General features: G+C 37.2%; 2 protein-coding genes across 2 annotated transcripts; both read left to right on the top strand.

Annotated features, from left to right (window-relative positions):
* Positions 1–1,252: 1,252 nt before the first annotated feature.
* Positions 1,253–14,779, top strand: LOC100255846 (polyadenylate-binding protein 2-like). Its single transcript, XM_002284887.5, has 9 exons — positions 1,253–2,056; positions 2,671–2,789; positions 2,924–3,580; positions 3,701–3,778; positions 3,868–3,957; positions 6,054–6,191; positions 13,548–13,724; positions 13,853–14,059; positions 14,241–14,779. The coding sequence occupies exons 1-9, from the start codon at positions 1,843–1,845 to the stop codon at positions 14,481–14,483; spliced, it is 1,923 nt and encodes a 640-aa protein (XP_002284923.1). The 5' UTR covers positions 1,253–1,842; the 3' UTR covers positions 14,484–14,779.
* Positions 14,780–16,057: 1,278 nt separating this feature from the next.
* LOC100260914 (uncharacterized acetyltransferase At3g50280) lies at positions 16,058–17,966 on the top strand. The gene has a single exon (XM_002284880.5). It carries the CDS (start codon positions 16,412–16,414, stop codon positions 17,774–17,776), a length of 1,365 nt encoding a protein of 454 aa, XP_002284916.3. The 5' UTR covers positions 16,058–16,411; the 3' UTR covers positions 17,777–17,966.
* Positions 17,967–20,068: the final 2,102 nt, after the last annotated feature.

Here is a 20,068-nt window from a genome sequence, read left to right on the forward strand (position 1 = left end):
ACTTTTATCAATATTTTTAGAAGTTTAGATCAATTGTTATCTCATCAATGTATTTTATTTGAATTTTAACATGATATTTATCAATATTTTTGTAAAATGTAATCATTGCAATATATGAATGCTACTTCTACCCTGAATCTAAAAGGAGAAATAATTTAAGAAATTGAAGATCACCCTTTCTGCTCTCTCAAATTAATGAATTGAAAGATTAATCATAAATTTTGAAGAAAAAAAAAATCATTATCTAACCAGTGTATTTTCTTTTCCTTGGGAAAAAAAAATATCATGAAGTCATATTAAATATACCATAAGCATTCAATAATTTTAAAAATTTATCCTAAGATTCAATAACTAAACTTGGTTTAAATATGATAGTCATCATTAGTTTGGCCATGTGACGTCAGTATGACAAAATTTGTTGATCATAAGGAGCCACTAACTCATCTTTCAGCAGGGTTAGCCGCTTTGGAGTTTGGATTAGGAAATTATAGTATATTCGCGAGCCTTTAAACGCACTTCGTGTCCTTTTTTTTTTTTGGGTTTGAAAGTGGACATAAGATATGATTAGAAAGGGATGGTGGGAGGAAGAAGAGAAATATTCATGGGCCGGCTGATAATCCCTTTGAGTTCTCCAACTATAGGCTAATACGGTAATATACCTAATGAGAAAGCTGCCTCCTTAAAAGAGAGGTGTGGGATCCAAATCCTTAGACGTTAAATCTTCTTTTAGTCAAGAAAGGAAAAGGCTTCTGTAAAGAAGTCATACTAGCTTCTTTGTAACTTTGTTAGTGTGAAATCGCTACCATTTGGCCCCTACATAAAGCGTATGAGAAAGGAGCACTTGGATGGATGAATTATATGAACGCTCTAATGTCAGGCGTGCTCCAGTACCCAAAAAAAGGGTTGCCACGCCCCATGACGACCGTAGGCTCTTCTTTTTTGCTGAGATTTCCAAGTTGAAATAAATAAATAAATAAATCGATGTTGCTTCGAAGTTCAGACTACTATACTACCTTGTCTTGCATTTAGAGAGAAGGCCCATGATCATTCTCTAAAAGACTATTCTAGTAGTCTGCCCATCCAGCCCATTAGGGGGGTTTGGTGGGTCGGCAGAGTTAGACAATGGTAAAGGCCCAACCCACGCCACGTAAACGGTGAGACAAGCAACCAAAATGGAAACTTCCACAGCCACGCAACCTCGGGCAAAAGTTGCCGCGTGTCGCCACCAACCAATTAACGCAAAACAATCAGGTTTTTTTTGTTTTTTTTTTTTGAACTATTAAATTATTAATAAATACAAATGGACAACCGTTTTAAGTTTGGCCGTCTAACCGGAAACCGTCTGGGGACATAGAAAGAAATCTAACGGCCCAGATTTCTTCCGACAACATAAATTAGGGTTGCCAAATCCATCTACCCAGGTACATAAAGTCCACAGTTGCACCACCGCCGGTGCGGTGCAGGTCGGTCTGCCCTCCTCTTTACCCCAAAAAAAAACATCTTCGTTCACTCCGTCGCCGTTATTTGGTTTCCTCCGAACGATTTTATCCCCTCTTTACCCTTCCCTCTCCTCTTCCTGTTTCTGTTTCCTACCCTAAAACAAAAATTTCAAAAAAAATTTCAGAAATCTCAAGAAAAAAAAATTCTAATATCGGCTGTCGGATTCCAATCCTTTCAGACAAAAATATCAGTGGCGCCACTCCGCGGAGTCTAGTACTGTTGCTGTTGTTGTGTGCTCGTATTGTCTCTCTAGGGTTTGATTTTTGAATAATTTGAGGAGAGGGAAGTACAGAAAAAGGAAAAAAAAATCAGAAAAAAGAAAGGAAAAAAAAAAAGATCTGGATGGCGCAGATTCAGGCCGCAGTAGCAGGTCCCAATGGAGTGGCGAATACAGCATCGCTATATGTGGGAGACCTTGACGTCAACATCACGGATTCGCAGCTTTACGATCTGTTTATCCAGGCCGGCCAAGTGCTGTCCGTACGGGTGTGTAGAGACTTGAGCACCCGGAGATCTCTCGGCTACGGCTACGTCAACTATAGCAACCCTCAAGATGGTTTGTGCTTTCATCCTCCTTACCTTATAATTCGACTCAAGGGTCATATCTCACTCTTTAGGATGTCTGTAGTTTTAGCATATTGATGTTGGTAGCTCTCTCCCTAGAGCAATAATGCTGTTGAAATCCCTCAAATTATACATTTATCGTGGCACTGAAGGAAAACCCCTTCTTTTCATTATGCAAAATGTCTTACTTGATAAGTAGATAAGATGCTATAAAACGTGTGCTGCAAAGGGATTTCATTTAATGGAAAATGAGTCACAGGAAATGATAGTTTTGGATTCAGTAGCTATCTTTATTATGTATCACTAAACCCCCCGCCCCCCCCAAAAAAAGGGTAAGTCTTTTGCATGCTGACTATGTTTATTTGATAGTTGAATAGTGATACACACGAAATATTAGCCTTTGTGTGATATTCACTTATAGCCTCTTTGAGTTTAGGGTGGCAGTGGCACCTTTTATCTAGTCGTTTGAGACTGATTTGAGTATACCTCATTGGTAGAAAAAGTTAAATAGAGGAGTGATTCAGGGATACACAACTTGAACTTGTGTGTACCCCTTTATGTTCTTCTTCACACCTCTCTTACGTCATTGTTTCAATTTGATCACAGCGGCAAGGGCATTGGATCTACTGAACTTCACTCCACTCAATGGCAAGCCCATCAGAATTATGTACTCTCATCGGGACCCTAGTATTCGTAAAAGTGGAACTGCCAATATATTTATTAAGGTATTTATATTATTATGTTGTTCCTCTTGCATTTAGCCTTGGTGTTTGTTTATTATTTCACCTGCAGTATGGGATAGTATTACCTGCATCTGGCATTAGTGTATGCTATTTAACATCCCTTCTCTTTGGTACAGAATCTGGACAAGTCAATCGACAACAAAGCACTCCATGATACTTTTTCTGCTTTCGGAAACATTCTTTCTTGCAAGATAGCTACTGATCCTTCTGGCCAGTCCAAAGGCTATGGTTTTGTACAATTTGATAATGAAGAATCTGCGCAAAATGCTATAGATAAGTTGAATGGCATGCTGATTAATGACAAACAAGTGTATGTTGGACAATTTCTTCGGAAGCAGGAGAGAGAAACTGCTTTGAATAAGACAAAATTTAATAATGTTTATGTGAAAAATCTCTCAGAATCAACAACAGAAGAAGATCTGAAGAATATTTTTGGAGAATTTGGAATAATTACTAGTGTTGTTGTAATGAGGGATGGAGATGGAAAATCAAAATGTTTTGGATTTGTTAACTTTGAGAATGCAGATGATGCTGCTGAAGCAGTTGAGGCTCTTAATGGGAAGAAATTTGATGAGAAAGAATGGTATGTTGGGAAAGCCCAGAAAAAATATGAAAGAGAGCTTGAACTGAAAGGGCGATTTGAGCAGAGTATGAAGGAAGTAGTAGACAAATTTCAAGGGGTGAACTTGTATATTAAAAACTTGGACGATAGCATTGGCGATGATAAACTAAAGGAATTGTTCTCAGAGTTTGGTACAATTACCTCATGCAAGGTTTGCAAATGTTCTCCCTCAAAAAGAAATATATTAGAAATTAGAGTCCTAATCAAATGCCTCACCCCTCTCTTGGTGGCAGTGGTCTAAAATTAGTTCCCTGTTCTGATGATTTTACAGGTTATGCGTGACCCAAGTGGAATAAGTAGAGGCTCGGGATTTGTTGCCTTCTCAACTTCTGAAGAAGCATCTCGAGCAGTAAGCTGATTTTTATGTGGTTCTTTTACCATGTATTGCAATTCTCTTGCTATGTTCAGAAATAATCAATTTCATGTTTTTTACTACAGCTCACGGAGATGAATGGTAAAATGGTTGTGAGCAAACCTCTTTATGTTGCCCTTGCACAGAGGAAAGAAGAGAGGAGAGCCAGGTTGCAGGTAGTATATCAGGGAAATTATTTCAACGTATTTTTTTAAACAACAAAGATTTTACTGAAAAGTGTTTAAGCAAGGGTCATACCCTATGTAAACAAGAGGTATACGATGGGTGTCAAAGGCACCAATAATCACTTAAACCCCACCTGAACAGTTAACTAAATCCATAAAAGTATCAAAGCTACAAATTGACATCAAACTTGACTACAAAAGCAAGTTACATGCAAACAGGTTTTTTAATATCACTTCTGAGCTCTCCACACCTTCAAAGCATCTTTTATCATGTTATTATTTCTAAATAGACCAAAACAATGTGGAGCACCCTCCAAAACTGCTCCTCCATTTTCCCAAAAAACTTCCATGCCAACCTGAAAACTTCTTGACAGAATGAGGTAAGAGATGCACAACATACCAAAAATAGAAAATACCAAGGGCCCTAAACTGCATGTAATGAGAACATGGTTGCCTGATTCTTTGTCCTAATTGCAGAATGATGATCTTCTTTGGAGAAAAGTGATCTTGTAAAAGGAAAAAAAACCATAAAAAAGGGACTTTGTGACTGTCTTTGGAATTGATTTATAGCTCCTGCAACTGCACAAAATGCAGATTCAGTTTGAATAACTGATATTTTTCCTTGTTGAATAAATAGTTCTTGTACTTTTGAGTGCCTGCTGTGTGTTTATTGAGGGATTGATGTAGGACAACCCTAGGATGGTTGCCTACACTCAAGGGTAGGTGGGCTAGGGTTTTATTTTAAGGTGTAAGGAGAGGAACAAGGAATAAATTTTATGGAAGAGAAAATTATAAGATAAGAAGTAGAGAGAAAGAAGAAACAATGAAGAAAGGATGGAAAACCTTAGAGTCTCCCTAAGGCCTTCTAGGAGTCTCACCTAGAAGAAAATCAATGGAGTCTCACCATTGAGGGTTGCAACCTTGCAATAAAAGAAAGTATAATATTATTCATCAAATTCGATCATTTGATTTACATTGATTAGCCTATTTATAGGCTTCTCTAAGAAATTCAAAGTCTACTAGGACTCTAATAACCTATCATGACTCAAATTCTAATTATATTATAACTCAACTAGCTAATCCTAATTAGACTCCAACAAATACCAATCCCAATTAAATTCTAATTAATATTAATCCTACTTAAAGTTTACTTAGGTCTTCACTTTCTTCCTTGAATAAACTTTAAGAGGCTTTCCCCCATCAGGGATGTTCAATCTAAATTGACCTAAAATAATGTTGGGAGGGAAGATTTAATCCACGTGCTGTATATTTTATGATTGTACTGGTCTTTGAACATAATTTATTATTAATGCTTCAACACCCACCCACACCACCCCCCAAGAACAAATAGTATTTACTTAAACAAAAGGATCATTTCATGTTGCTCACAATTTCATCATGTAGAACCATGTATTTGAAAACTACACTCAGTGTTGGTGTAAATGTTAAGAGTGAAAGACGGATTTCTGCATTTATATGCAAACCTGTCATTTTACTTGGAAAAATGTATACATGAACATGCTTAAAATGATATAAATTTTTTTTTTCTTTTAAATACAATGACAATATCAAGTTCGAAAAGAGAATGGATAGTTTCATTCTTCAACTTGACGCCCAATATTTGGAGTTAAGTGTCCCTAAATTATAATTTTCTCTCCTTCTAAGGAAATGGATGGAGTTGGAAAGTCATGGTTGAATTTGAAGCACATAAACATGGTTTCAACTGGGATTTATCAAAAAGGTCTAGAACTCTTAGTGCTGATCTTAAGATTTTCTTTGCTATTAGGTTTCAAATTGCGATTGCAAAGAATATGATATCTTGGTATATTGAAGGTTTTCTTTTCAATATGGTCTCTTGCTATGTTAGGCGGAAAGGCTAAGATGGAGTGAATGTACGCATTACTTACCCTTGTTGTTCTCATAGAATTTGCATTTTCCGTTGTTTTTTCTCTACATTTTTTTCGTGCCTCTTTCTTTTGTGTTTATTGTGTGGGCACCATATAGTTTCATAGAATAACGTAACTAGTGGTTTTTTTTCTAGCTTTGTTTGCCTTGCCTTTCTCTCTTTACTTGTGTTGATTTTGCAGGCACAGTTCTCTCAAATGAGGCCCGTCTCGATGGCACCTTCAGTTGCACCTCGGATGCCAATGTACCCTCCTGGTGCTCCCGGTCTTGGGCAGCAATTATTTTATGGGCAAGGGCCACCTGCTATAATTCCTCCCCAAGTAATAATTTTAATTTTGTTTTCTATTCTTTTGTTCCATTTCTCATAAACTACTTTTTCTTTGGTCCTGTTTGGTGTTGCTTGTTTTTTACTTAAGCTATAAGGTTTTTATTTTTTATTTTTTTACTTAAGCCAGACAGTGAAGTTCAACCCAAATCCATAATTTAGAAGGGTAATATAACTGAGGTTCAAGCCCAATCCAATTTTGAAAGGTAATGACTGTATTGTAAAAGTTATATTAAAGATAAGATAACTTCTTGCATAAGCTAAAGAAATTACCTATATAAAAAAAAAAAAGAGCTAAAGAAAGGCTTCTATGAGAAGCAATATTTTCTTGGCTTTCATCTTAAACTCTTGCTTGATTCAATAGCTTTTTTAATAAAATTACCTGAACTTATAGAGTAGAAAAAGACTTTTTGGTTTGTCAAAAGCCAATCCAAATAGATTCTTCTTCTTCATTTTTTTTTTAATTAGACAATCCATTTATGTAAAATTGGTATTGTTTCCTTCCTCCCCCCCAGAATCACATTTGAGCAATTGGTTTTTTTCTTCTTTTTTTTTTTCCAAGAATTATATTTGAGCAATTGGGTTGATTTATTGATGGATCTTAAAAGTGACTCTGAATGGAATTTATGGTGGAATATTCTTTAAAAGTAGTGGTTTATGAGAATTCAATTACAAGGAGGGTGCTTCTATTTGGTTTTACAATAATTTTTTTGTCCTTAGTCAAGAAAACTGGAGGCAAAATCTGGTTTGGCCATATTGTAAATAGTATGGGAGCAACTTATGGTTTTGTTTTGAATAATGAACAGCTTGTATGGTAGTTGGATCATTTGAAAGAGGCAGTTGAAAAGAATTAGGTGCATGGGCTTTAGCAGGAAGCTAAAAAATCCGCGTTAAGTCCACCCTATGGATGCGCATAGCAATATCAATGGAAGATGTGTTAGATTGACAAAATTTATGCTGATTTTAGATGGCAGTAACTCATAACAGAACTGGTTGAGACAATTTAAGGATGTTATTTCTTCTTTTTGTGGTAATCAAAGAAAGATGCTGACAAGCAAAAATGCAAAGAAAGGAAAAGTTGGGAAGTTAACAACTACTATTCAATTTGAACCTTTGCGAGTGTAATGGGAGAAGGGCTCATGGTTGGATGATAACTTGCCAATAGGAGATCAGAAAAAGCTGCCTTGTTTGTGTTAGCCCTTATATAACAAATGAGTGGGATCTAATGTGAGAGACATGATCTCACCTATAAAAAAAATGTGAGAGACATGGTCTCAATAACACCCTTCTCTTTTTCAAGAGATTGTTCTTTCTGAATTCAATAGGCAAAACCATCTATTTAAATGATTTGGGCTATTGACATGGAAGAGGGCAGTTGCTTTTTTCTTGTTCTCCTCTTTATTTAAGGAGAGTCCTTGGGTGGCATGGGTCCTTTGTGGGTAAAGCCTGCAAAAAGTGTTGGAAGGTGGTCCCATTATGTATTTTTTGGACGGTGTGGAAGGAAAGGAACTTTCTAGCGTTTGATAATGCAGACTTTTTGGTCCAAAGGATGAAAAATTCTTTTGTTTGTAATTTGTGGTCTTGGTCTAAGGTGTCTATAGATGTGGGGCCTTTTTCTCTTCTTAGCTTTTTTGGTTGGCTGGGTTTTAAGTGAGGATAGGTGATGTTTTTTGTTTCTCTCCCTCTCCCACTTGGATGAGTTTGTGGGCGTCCGTATACTTCCTATATACTTTGGGATGTTGTTTTGGCATTTCCTTTTTATATTTACCATCTATTCTCACCTATTAAAAAAAAACATCATTATGCAAAAATACACATTAAGTGTGAACTTAGTGAGGTGTTGGGAATTCAATTGTAGATGGATTGAGATATAAAGTCTTCCTTTTCAATTTTGAGTTATTTGGGGAATTGGAGCATGGGAGGAGACCATATATGGTTCCACATTTTCCATGGATAACAATCTTTTAAGGGATAGTGAAGGCATTGAAGCTTGTAGGTGGTTAGAAAGAGGGAATTAATTAGCAACTGTAGAGGGTGTGAGATTTCAACCTATCTAATTATGCAAAGTAAAGGTGCTTCAATGGGAAAAAAGAATTCAAGATCTTGTTGTAGAGGTTGTAGGTTCTTCCAACTTCTTTAGTTGAGTAACCCTTGTCCAAGTATGTCTATCCATTCCCACAGCTTTGGCTCAAGATACTGGGTATTTTGTCTAAAAAATTGATTTTCTTGGTGGGATGTGTGGTACTGATATTGGTGTTTAATTCTTTTTTTTTCGAACCCCTGTACCTTATTTTTCAGGAATTGTCCTTGTTTTTTATATGCTATCCACTTTTCTACTTTTTCAGGAGGGCGCACACAGTCTCTCCTCAAATTCATAGTTCTCTAGCTTGCTATCAAAGCGTAGTTTGAAACCCTAACTCCCAGTTGCAAACCATCCTCTCCAACTCAAGGTGTTCACCATGACAACACGGAATTCTTACAAGTCAATTAGAACCCTATCTACACCATCTCATCCATGACTTGCTCCTTAAAGCGCACACAGTCTCTCCTCAAATCAGTAGTTCTCTTGCTTGCTATCAAAGCGTAGTTTGAAACCCTAACTTCCAGTTGCAAACCATCCTCTCCAACTCAAGGTGTTCACCGTGACAACAAGAAATTCTTACTAGTCAATTAGAACCCTATTTTTTTTTTTGTTTTTGATAAGTCAATTAGAACTCTATCTACACCATCTCATCCATGACTTGCTCCTTAAAACCCTATTTTTATCTTTTACAACTTTTCTTAGATTAAAAACCCAATTGCAGTTGTGTTCACTTTTGTCTAGATTGGGCTGAGTTTCTTCCTTGATATTAGAGCTCTACACCTTTGCTCCTTTTGTTGTCCAAGTGAGTTACTTCAATCTATTGCATTTTTTTAGATGACTTTTGATGGTAGCATCAAACTTTTGTGTAATTGACTTGAGACAGTATTGGTACCCAAATTACACCATAAAATTAAAGGAATCTGATTATCTACTTGGTCAAAAAATGAAAATATATATTGGCAAAGGGTAAATTACAGTTTTTGTGTGATGATTCTCCTCATTATGACGTGGAGGACAATGAAGAATGATATGGGAAGAACCCAATAATCATGACCTAGCTTTGGAATATCATGAAACCTTGTATTACTGCTACATTTATGTTCTTTGACATTGCTAAAGAGATTTATGAAGCATTTTGCCTTTTTAGTTGAAAATTGCTCATAAAGCTAACTACTATCAACAGCTATGCTTATTTCAGAGTTCTTAAAGTTATTGAATTGCTTAGGCACTGTGCCTAAGCTACTATATTCAGCTTGAAAAAGGTAAACTATGCCTTTTTTCCTAAGGAACAAGATTTGACAATAATTTAACATCTCTTATTGTAAGAAAAACAGATTAATAACAGAAGAAACAACTTTTCTTGGTGAATGTTCAAGTTGTCTGTGCAATATTTTTATAAGGCCATTTTCGTTTATAGAATAGGCATTTGGGAAAGGGTGTCATATTCCCATTCCATCAATGCCTTTATTCCGTCCAACATTTTGAACTTTGGAATTTATCCCCACTTGGAAATCATCTCCCACAAAATATGGTTGATTGAAAACCTATGATGCTCCTAGGAATTTCTAACTCCACTCATGTGCTTTCCTTTTATGATAAAGAATAATGACTAGTAAACCATCCATCTAATCCTCTCAATAAATAAAATGCTAATTATATTTCATTTCTTCTCATATTTTCAATCTTTATTTCAAAACTAATATCTTTGTAATTCAGTAAATTATTTATTTCTTTTAGTCATTGGTTATTCATTGGTTATTCATTTTCTTAAAATACTAATATCTCTTGAAGATATTTTGATTACATTTAGAATAAATAAATATAAATGTAATCATGGCTTAGTTTAATCTTATTTAAATATGTATAGTAATTGAAATCTTATTTTATTTTAGTTTAATATTATGTCTAGTTTAATCTTGTTTAATAATTTTTAAAATTTTAGTCATTATATATATTTTTTAAGGATAATGTCTTATAATATTGTAATATAATAAATTTTGCAAGTTATCTCAATCATTATTTATCTTTTCCTTAAAAATATATAATATTTTCTATTATAAGATAATTTAATAAATACAAACCATACCAATATTTTATTAAAAAAATGTCATATGTTATTTTGCAAGTATTTCAAAAATAAAAAATATTTAATGAACCATGTGCACTTCAAATTTATTTATTTTTAAAAAAACTATTTAATAAGTTCTTTCATACTTTAAAATGCATGTATTTTGAAACCTCATATATTTGATCAAATTGAAAGTGTATTATTGTAATTAATTATCATTTTATTTTTAATTCTATACTACACAAAACTTGAATAGAAATAACAAATTCCATGACCTAAGTTATCCAAACATAAAAATTGGAATCATCCTGCATGCTTATTTTTGTCTTGGATTTCCCAAGGAATACAATTCTTTCTCTGCTTATTCTATTAACCAAACATGCCCTAAAATGTTATGTAACTGTCTCAATAACAAATGCGTTTTGGAATCTTTACGCATTGGGAGACTTGTTGTAAAGGTCATTGAGTAATTTGTCCTGCAACAGAATTTTCTTCAAGACCCAATCCTTCCTAAGACAATGACAAGGATAAAACAAAAACAAAACATTGTCATCAGTAGCAAGGTTAGCAATGCTAACAAGATTTTTTTATATTTGAGGAACAATATAAACTTTATTAAGATGAAGATGTCAAATTGCAGTGGATATAAACTTATATCCAATGTGAATTGTGGAGAAAATCTCCTCACTGCTAACTTGCTCTTGTAAATTTGACCGGAAACTCAGACTGTTCAGCTTTTTGTAGTTTAAATGATTAATGGCTCCATGGTGCAATACCAATATTATATATGCTGGTGTCTGTAGATGCCACCATTGTTGCCACCAGTTGATTGTTGCTGGACTGATAACCATGATCGTATCTGCAGAAGCAGGTTGTTGCAATATGACCAAATTTTGAGCAAATATGACATGGGGGACCTAGAGGGATTTCCTCTTCCTCTACTCCTTGGCCTTTCCCCTGCTTGTTTTGGTGCCCTGCAAAATTCATATTAGTTTGAAAGAAAATATTAGAATGTAGTATTTTGATGTTTTATATGGCCATTTTTTTCTGTGACCCAGTAGCCATATTAGTCATAGGTTGATAATGATCCAACAATTATTGTACTGCTTTGATGGAACCTCCCGACTAAGAAGGAGACCATAAATTTAATCCAGTTTGGGGAGGTCCTGATGGGTAGTGATATTTGTAACTAGTGGGTCATAATAAAATTTCATGCCTTCTAAAATGTATCTGTCAGAAGCTGGATTCTAGCCACTGCAAGTTAATCTGGAGCATTCTTAATTTTTAAAGTATATCTAGAGATGCTAAGACTCCCATTTTTTGGTTGTTTTAAGTTGTAGTGGGAGCTGCAGTATCTTGTTCTTCGCTTGTATTGAATACATTTTTTCTAGGTCTTTTGAAGCAATGCTTTTATGTAGCTTTTACAGCAGCCAACTTAAAAGATTGATTGTTGATGAATCACCTTCACCTGAAGAAAAGGTTTGGTCAGATCCCATGATGAGATTTTGCAATTTATGGCCTTTGATGATTGGGAAAACTATAGCAGAACATGAAAGATAGTTTGATTTGTCAAGCTTAATTGAAACAGCATGGTTAAACATGTTTAGGAGAGCATGGGAGGCATGGGATGAGGTGGATGCTATTTGTAAAGGCTTGAATGCCATGAAAGAAAGAATACCATAGTGGAAGAGTTTTTTGGTTGAAAATGCTCCTTTATTTCATTCAATATTACATGAGCAAATTATACATGGAAATGGTTACATATTGGAATAAATTCCACAATTTTCCTGCATGGAATTAGCATGTAATGCTGTGTTTTGGAGATACAGTTGGATGATTTATTAGCTATACTTCATTAATAGGGTCTATCTATAGGGACATAGATTCTAGCCCTTTTTGGAAGGTTGCCTATTGCTGAGATCTCTAGGGATATCAAACATTTTGGTGGAAGGCGATTCTGTTACAATTATTTCTTGGATTTCAAAGAGGAAACAAAAGACTTAGAAGTTTAATGTGTAATTGTTCAAAATTTTTGCCATTGCATGTAGGTTCCTAGGGGTTTTTTAGCTAATCAGGGTGCCTTGTAAGTGGTGTCTTTTGGTTTTTGTATTTTCTTATATAGAGATTTTAGAGTCTCTTTCTTTTTTATTTCCCTTTCTTTGCCCTTTTGGTCAAATTGTGTTTTTCAAGGGCATTTCATCCTTCCATATAGTTCTCATTTTAATTCAATGAATTGGTTGTTCTGGTAAAAGCGAAATGAAAACTCTTTACAGGAACATACATTGCTGAGGATTTTTAGGAGAGCTATGATGAGTTAACGGAGAGGATTTTGATTTGCCTTATCTTGTCCCTGCTTTTACGAGTAGCAGTCTCACATTCATCTCCACACAACATAAGACCTTGGGTTTTTTAAATGTTTAATCCTTATTGGTTGTGCATACGGAAAGCTCAAGATTCCTCTATGTACCTGTGCTTTTATGATGAATAGGGATAAGTGGAGCATTCACTAGGATGAAATAATTAAAAATGTGTAATCCCAACAATTGGGATTGTATGGGTTTGGTGAATTAGGGCCCCTCCCTGCACCACTGAGGGTGTGTGGTTGGTTGACTGATTCGTAGAACTGTTTTTATGTGGATGGATATTTCTTGTGGCAATTAATCATCTACTACTAGGGACAAAACCTTTCTTTGAAGTTATGGGGTTGATTTAGTGAAAATTTGTGGACAAATAGTGAATGACAAAAATCTAGGTACAATTCTAGTCGTATCTTTGCCCGAAGAGGTAATGATTGAGAAGGATGGCATCTTTTAGATTCATTTGCAATGTTTATTGCTGGACTTTTTGGTGCAAGGATGGTGTCTGCTATTTCCATTGTTGCATTAGTTTTTTTAAGTAGGTTTAAGGTTGAAGGGATGTGATATACACAATATGATTGTATAGCTCTTCATCCATTATATTTATTAAATATTCATAAAAATAATATTGAGAACATAAATTTTCAAGTCAACTGAATTCATTGTAGTCAAGTTTGGGGATTTCACCCTTTACTTCTTATGGGTCGTTTTGCAGTTTAGTTTTAGACTCCATGCATCTTTGGTTTAGGTGTTTAGATTTTTACTAGATTTTGTGGAAATTTTTATTACGGCTGGAACTGTAGCTGGTTATGATGATCTATTTCCAAAAATCTATTTTTTCAGGCTGGATTCGGTTACCAGCAGCAACTCGTTCCTGGAATGAGGCCTGGTGGTGCTCCCATGCCAAATTTCTTTGTTCCACTGGTCCAGCAAGGTCAGCAGGGTCAACGCCCAGGGGGCAGACGTGGGGCAGGTCCTGTGCAGCAGAATCAGCAGCCAGTGCCCCTGATGCAGCAGCAGGTTGGTTCAAGTGCAACATTTTCTATGTTTTTGAGTTTCTGCTTTTGGACTAAATTTTCATTTTACACTTTATTTTATGCCCCTCACTTCTCTGATGGGAAGATGATTGTTACTTGCTCATGTTTCAGATGCTTCCAAGGGGGGGACGAGTCTACCGCTACCCTCCTGGCCGCAATATGCCTGATGTTCCAATGCCAGGTGTTGCTGGAGGCATGCTTTCAATTCCATATGACATGGGTGGCGTGCCACTTCGAGATGCTGCAATTGGTCAGCCAATGCCCATTTCAGCTTTGGCTTCAGCTCTTGCAAATGCAACACCTGATCAGCAAAGAACAGTATGCCGTTTATATACCTTAGTTTGCATTGTATTAATAGCCTTTTTCATTTTTTTTCTTTTTCTTCTGCTCTCATTATCGTTGATACCTTAGTTTGCATTGTATTAGGAGCCTGGTTTATTTTACTTTATTTTATTTTTTATGGTGCTCATGGTGTTGTTTCTGTTTTTATGGTGGCTAGATGCTGGGTGAAAGTTTGTACCCTCTCGTGGATCAGCTGGAGCATGAGATGGCAGCTAAAGTGACAGGCATGCTTCTGGAGATGGACCAGACTGAGGTTTTGCATCTGCTCGAGTCGCCAGAGGCTTTGAAGTCCAAGGTTGCGGAGGCCATGGACGTCCTGAGGAATGTTGCTCAGCAGCAGGCTAACAGCCCAACCGAACAACTAGCCTCACTGTCCCTAAATGACAGCCTTGTTCCCTGAGTGTGTTGGGTGGAACTTAAATGTGGTTCCAGCAGTTTAAATTAAGTTTCTCTGCTAGTGAAGGCTCTAGATTTCATTTGATATGGAGTTACATTAGCCATAGGATTCTGAAGTTTGAAACATATTGTGTGTTGGTTTTTGGTGATGAAGTTTAGGATGCTATACATTCTATGTTCTGGTGTTGACGATCGAGTGTTCGATTGAGTTGCTTGCATATTCCAAACCATAGAATTCTGACGTTAAATAGATACTATGTTTGATTTTGTGATTAAATTTTGGACTTAGACATTGCTATAGTTTTGGTGTTGATCATGGCATTTTCTACGGAGTTTCTTGCACTATTTCAAGTATCATGTCTTTCTCTTGCTTACATGTGCTTGACTCTAGCCTTAATCTAAAATATTTCTTACCAATTCATACGATGTGCCTCACCTAACTGATTTTGTATATCTTCTCTTCTCATTTGCTCTGCGTCTGCTTTCTTTAGCTGATTTGATACGACCGTCCTGAGTTGCACCCTCAGAAGTCAAAAGCATGGTGGTTGAGAGATAATAAATTTTGGGAGCATTGATGGACCATATGAATTGAAGGGGACCCAAGCCTCAGGGGTCTTGCTGCATAAGTCGAAGTGCAATAGGATGCTACGAATCCTTAAAACTAGATGTTTTCTTTTTGGTGTGTTCCTATTTCGTTTGGTATTGGGGATGATTAACTCAGGGCCCATATTTCACAAATTAAAATAGAATTTGTTTTAATAGTTTATTTTAGGAAGAGCACCCTTTAAATTAGAACAGTGTGCTCGCTTGTATCATGGACCTAGCTGTATTTCTTCCTCACGGTATTAACGACTGCACACATTAATCGCTCTCACGTTGATGATAGGCCATGTGCCCCGTTATCAATCGACAAGACAAGTTCAAACATATTCAATTTCCATTTCCATGATCCTAATTGGAATATTTCGCAGCAGGTGGCCTAAGAGGTCTAGTGTGAAAGTTGTAAAAAAAAAGGACGAAGTATCCTAATGGACTACAATGATCAGGATTTTCCGAGAAAATCCTCATTTAGCTTTAGGCCGACGTGGCCCCCAACGGCACCACGTTTTCAAAGCATTACAAGAAACGTACAACCTTCAAAATCTTTCACCTAGATTTTAAACGACGGCTACATTTCATCTTCAGAAACCCAAGTTTGAATTTTCATTCAGTTCAATATTCCACTAGGTTAACATAATCAGAATCCTTAAAAGAAGGGCCAATGTCGAGGTTGTTACTAAGCAAGCAGGTTCTTCGTTTAAGTCTATTTAATTTATTTCCCCCATATGCAAGCGCCGGAATATAGAGAAGGCTTTGAGCAATTACGTGTACGTTTAATTCAGTACTGTAACCACAAGCACCCACCCGGCAATGGTTCAATTCAGTTCTGTAACCACCAGCTCCCACCAACTTTCGGTGGACTCTTCAAAGGAAGCGGCGTGAAGAAAGTTGAGAAATTTCTCACGCAATTCGGTTTATTTATTTATTTTTCTGTTGTCACGGTGCACCGTTGAATTGAATCATACAGCAATTCATTAAGTGGGTGACGTCATGCTTGACATCCATCCTCCAGTTTTGGCTCATCCTCCAAACACCTTTTAAAAGAATGGGTCCATCTATGGCCTTTGAGTTAGGGTTGAATTGCCAGCCCTAATTTTTGGAAAACGGGTTTAGAATCATAATAGTTATTATTATTACAATCTAATCTCACATCATTCTTTTCATATTTTGACTGGATCTAGTCTTTTCCAGGCAACTGGGAGGACAATCATTTAAAGAATTGAGATGCTCATCTGCAGCTTTATAAATCACAGCAGCCCATTAAGAATGGTAGGGAGAAGCTGAAGATAAGCTATTGGCTTCCCTGAACAGAGGAGACTCCTCGGTGGTCTAATGGCAACTCCGACTGTTCGGCTCATCTCAGAATGCTTTATCAAACCAAAGTTCACTTCAGAAGAGACCAAGGAGCCCTGTTACCTCACACCATGGGACCTTGCCATGCTCTCCGTCAATTATATCCAAAAGGGCCTTCTCTTTAGCAAACCACCTGATGTGGATGATCCACAAAACTTCATGGCAACTCTCTTGGACAGGCTCAAGGATTCCCTCGCTCTCACACTCGACCATTTCTACCCACTTGCAGGCCGCCTTGCAACAAAGAAGGAGGACAGTCCACCCTCTTACGTGGTCTTTGTAGATTGTAACAACAGTCCCGGAGCGAAATTCATCCACGCAGCTGCAGACATGACAATATCTGATATCCTTTCACCAATTTATGTACCCCAAGTTATCCAATCATTCTTTGATCATGATAGGGTGATTAACCACGATGGTCACACCTTGTCTTTGCTATCAATTCAAGTCACAGAGCTTGTGGACGGCATCTTCATTGGATGTTCCATAAATCACAGCATGGTTGATGGAACCTCTTTCTGGCATTTCTTCAACGCATGGTCTGAGGTATTCACTGCACAGGAGAAGAATAGTCCCATAACACTGTCACGCCCACCCATCCTCAAGCGCTGGTTTCCTGATGGCTATGGTCCAATTATCAACCTTCCTTTCACTCACCATGATGAGTTCATCAGCAGATTTGAAGCACCCGTACTCAGAGAGAGAATTTTCCACTTCTCATCAGAATCAATAGCAAAGCTCAAAGCAAAGGCAAATGCACAGTGCAACAGCAACAAAATCTCCTCTTTCCAGGCATTGTCCGCACTTGTCTGGAGGTCCATAACACGAGCGCGCTGTTTCCCACATGAGCAGGTAACCAGTTGCAGGCTGGCCATCGGTAACAGACCAAGATTGGACCCGCCCTTGCCGGAGAACTACTTTGGGAACTCAATTCAAACGGTGAGAGGCATTGCCACTGCTGGTGAACTGCTTGAACATGATCTTGGGTGGGCAGCCTGGCTCTTGCACCAGGCTGTGGTCGGTCACACTGACAAAGCTGTGCGTGGCTGGCTTGAGTCATGGTTTCAATCCCACTTTATTTATCAGTTAGGCCTGTTTTTTGACCCCAATAGCGTAATGATGGGGAGCTCGCCCAGATTTAACAAGTATGGAATTGAGTTTGGATTAGGGAAAGGATTGGCAGTTCGGAGCGGTTACGCACACAAGTTCGATGGGAAAGTGTCATGTTACCCGGGACGTGAAGGAGGAGGAAGCATAGATTTGGAGGTGTGCCTACCGCCAAACTCGATGAGTGCTCTTGAATCCAACCAGGAGTTCATGGAGGCTGTCTCTTTGTCCCCTTAGGTACTTAGTTTTCACATATGTAATCTGCATAAACTAATGATGTAAACTTCATTAGTCTCTGTTTTTCTGTTTCTTCCTTGAATAAGCACTTGTCTATGTACGGACGTCCTTCATATATTGCAAATTCAGATAATATGATGTGATATCGAGGCAAAGTAATTATAAAGCAAATGTTAAGTTGTTATGTCAAGCTACCAAACAGTTCCACATCATATCTGCTAAACCTAATATAAGACTATATGCCCCCTCCACGCACAACAAAGATAGGACTTTATAGAAGGATGGTCAGCTTATCTTATGGAAGGTCAAAGCTCGACTTATTTAATGGTTATTCAATTCACTTCATCTGTAAACATGGACATTTCGGACTAGATGCCAGCCACTCTAATAATTGAGCAATGAACTCCAGTTTCCAGCTGCAGATTTCAGTACTCCATATTTAACTAGCAAGAATATTATTGATTGATTTAAGCTTTCCCTCCTGCAAAATTAGCATACAACAGATACGCGGTGAAGAGCTGTTAACAGCTTCATCACACCCCAAGAGTCAAAGGCCATGAGAACCCAATTTTTTGGACTTTATTTGCTAGTTCTCATCAACCATAGGCTATAGCACCATGAGGGACTTTATTTGGAATTTGGTAGTAGGAGCAAAATTCAAACGGAGAAAAAAAATAATCAGATTATAGAATGAAATTGACTACTTACATCATCAACATTGAGAGGCTCCTTGAGATGTCACACCATCTGCAGAGTGGTTTAACAAACAGAATCCTAGCTTTCTCATTTTGGTGGTCTGTGAAGTACCTAGCTCCCGTTATAACAGTCCAGGTAACATATCACTAAACTCATGCTTTTATGTGGAAAAAACTATTAAATAAGTTAGTAGTACTTGCATCCAAAAATATAAAGACCTGAGATCAGACCTTGGGAGTTGTAACCTCATTAAACTGCACATGCGCCTATGGGAAAGAAAAAGAGGAAAATTAAGTTGTTCTTGATGCCATCAATTAACAACAGCAAATTGAGCAGTGGAAGTCCATTGGAAATGGGAGACAAACTACATTTTGTATGAATAACAATAACAGAATAATACAAACCAGCTAAAAGTTGAGCCCCATCGATTCTTCAGTGGGATGATCAAGGGGGTATGAAAAAGCAACCAAAGATCAATCCTTCAGAAGTTCAAAAAGATTAGGGACAGAGCAGAGTAGAAACGAAGTCAAACAGGCCTTACTAAATCCTAGTGCAGGAAAGCTAAGCATTCCCCTTGAATGGTCCTAAAATTTACATGTCATGCAAAAGTGAGGAGCACAGATAACTTTCTAAATTTAAATCTAACAAGAAACTGAATATCAGCCCGCTAGCATGGACAAAAAGTCAATAATCTCAGACTAAAAGAGGAGAAAATAATTTTTCAGGACAGTAGTTATTTCAAGAGGCTGAGAAGTTTCCCCGAAACCTCTTTGTATGCCCACGCACTGATAGCTATCCGATTTTGTCCTATTTATTGCATATAAACTGCATCCCCTTGACGGCTGAAATGCCGAAACTGCAAGAAATCATTAAGGAAATAAAATAAATACAATAAAGGGAAAAGCTACTTCAATGTTGAAGAATTTCTGTGTGAGAAACCTACAGGACATTAGCGATAATTACAATGCAATTTGGTTGTTATATGAGGGCCCAAGAAAGACAACCAGAGAAGCTTCAAGAAGACATGATGTTAGAAGCTGATATTCAACCATGAAGATCCTTTGAAAGGCCCAAGAAAGACAACCAGAAAAAGCCTCATGATGTTTAGCAGCTGATATTCAACCATGAAGATCCTTTGAAAGGCCCAAGAAAGACAACCAGAAAAAGCTTCAGGATGTTAGCAGCTGATATTCAATCATGAGGATCCTTTCAAATCTGTGTACCCCTCAGAGCTTAGCTTCAGCCAAATGTTCCATGAGGGCCTTTTTGAGGAAAGGGATCGCTCTTAAAACATTGAATGAAGCATGGCCACAAGTTAGAGCCTAACTTAGATTCTTCAAAGCAATCTCATATACATTCCAAAGCTTTTACTGAGCTTTCCTCGTTTAAATGGTATCACAGCCACTCCCCAGTGGGACTGTTAGCAGGCTTAAACCCTTTTCCCTCTATAACTCCTTCCCAACTAAAGCATTTCCAGATTCACATTCTTATTAACTTCCACAATTATTAACTGTCTCCATTGATCGTCAAGAACATGTAGCAATCAACTGAGTAATTCGCAACCCTTAGAGCATCATATACATTACGAGCCTAAAT

Source organism: Vitis vinifera, chromosome 18, assembly GCF_030704535.1.
Source record: "Vitis vinifera cultivar Pinot Noir 40024 chromosome 18, ASM3070453v1".
Taxonomy (NCBI): domain Eukaryota; kingdom Viridiplantae; phylum Streptophyta; class Magnoliopsida; order Vitales; family Vitaceae; genus Vitis; species Vitis vinifera.

Excerpts from the sequence above, each read along its gene's own strand:
- LOC100260914 (XM_002284880.5), top strand. The coding sequence starts at position 16,412 with ATGGCAACTCCGACTGTTCGGCTCATCTCAGAATGCTTTATCAAACCA.
- LOC100255846 (XM_002284887.5), top strand. The coding sequence starts at position 1,843 with ATGGCGCAGATTCAGGCCGCAGTAGCAGGTCCCAATGGAGTGGCGAAT. Across the intron at positions 13,725-13,852 it reads TGCCCCTGATGCAGCAGCAG|ATGCTTCCAAGGGGGGGACG; the intron begins GTTGGTTCAAGT and ends CTCATGTTTCAG. Across the intron at positions 14,060-14,240 it reads CACCTGATCAGCAAAGAACA|ATGCTGGGTGAAAGTTTGTA; the intron begins GTATGCCGTTTA and ends TATGGTGGCTAG.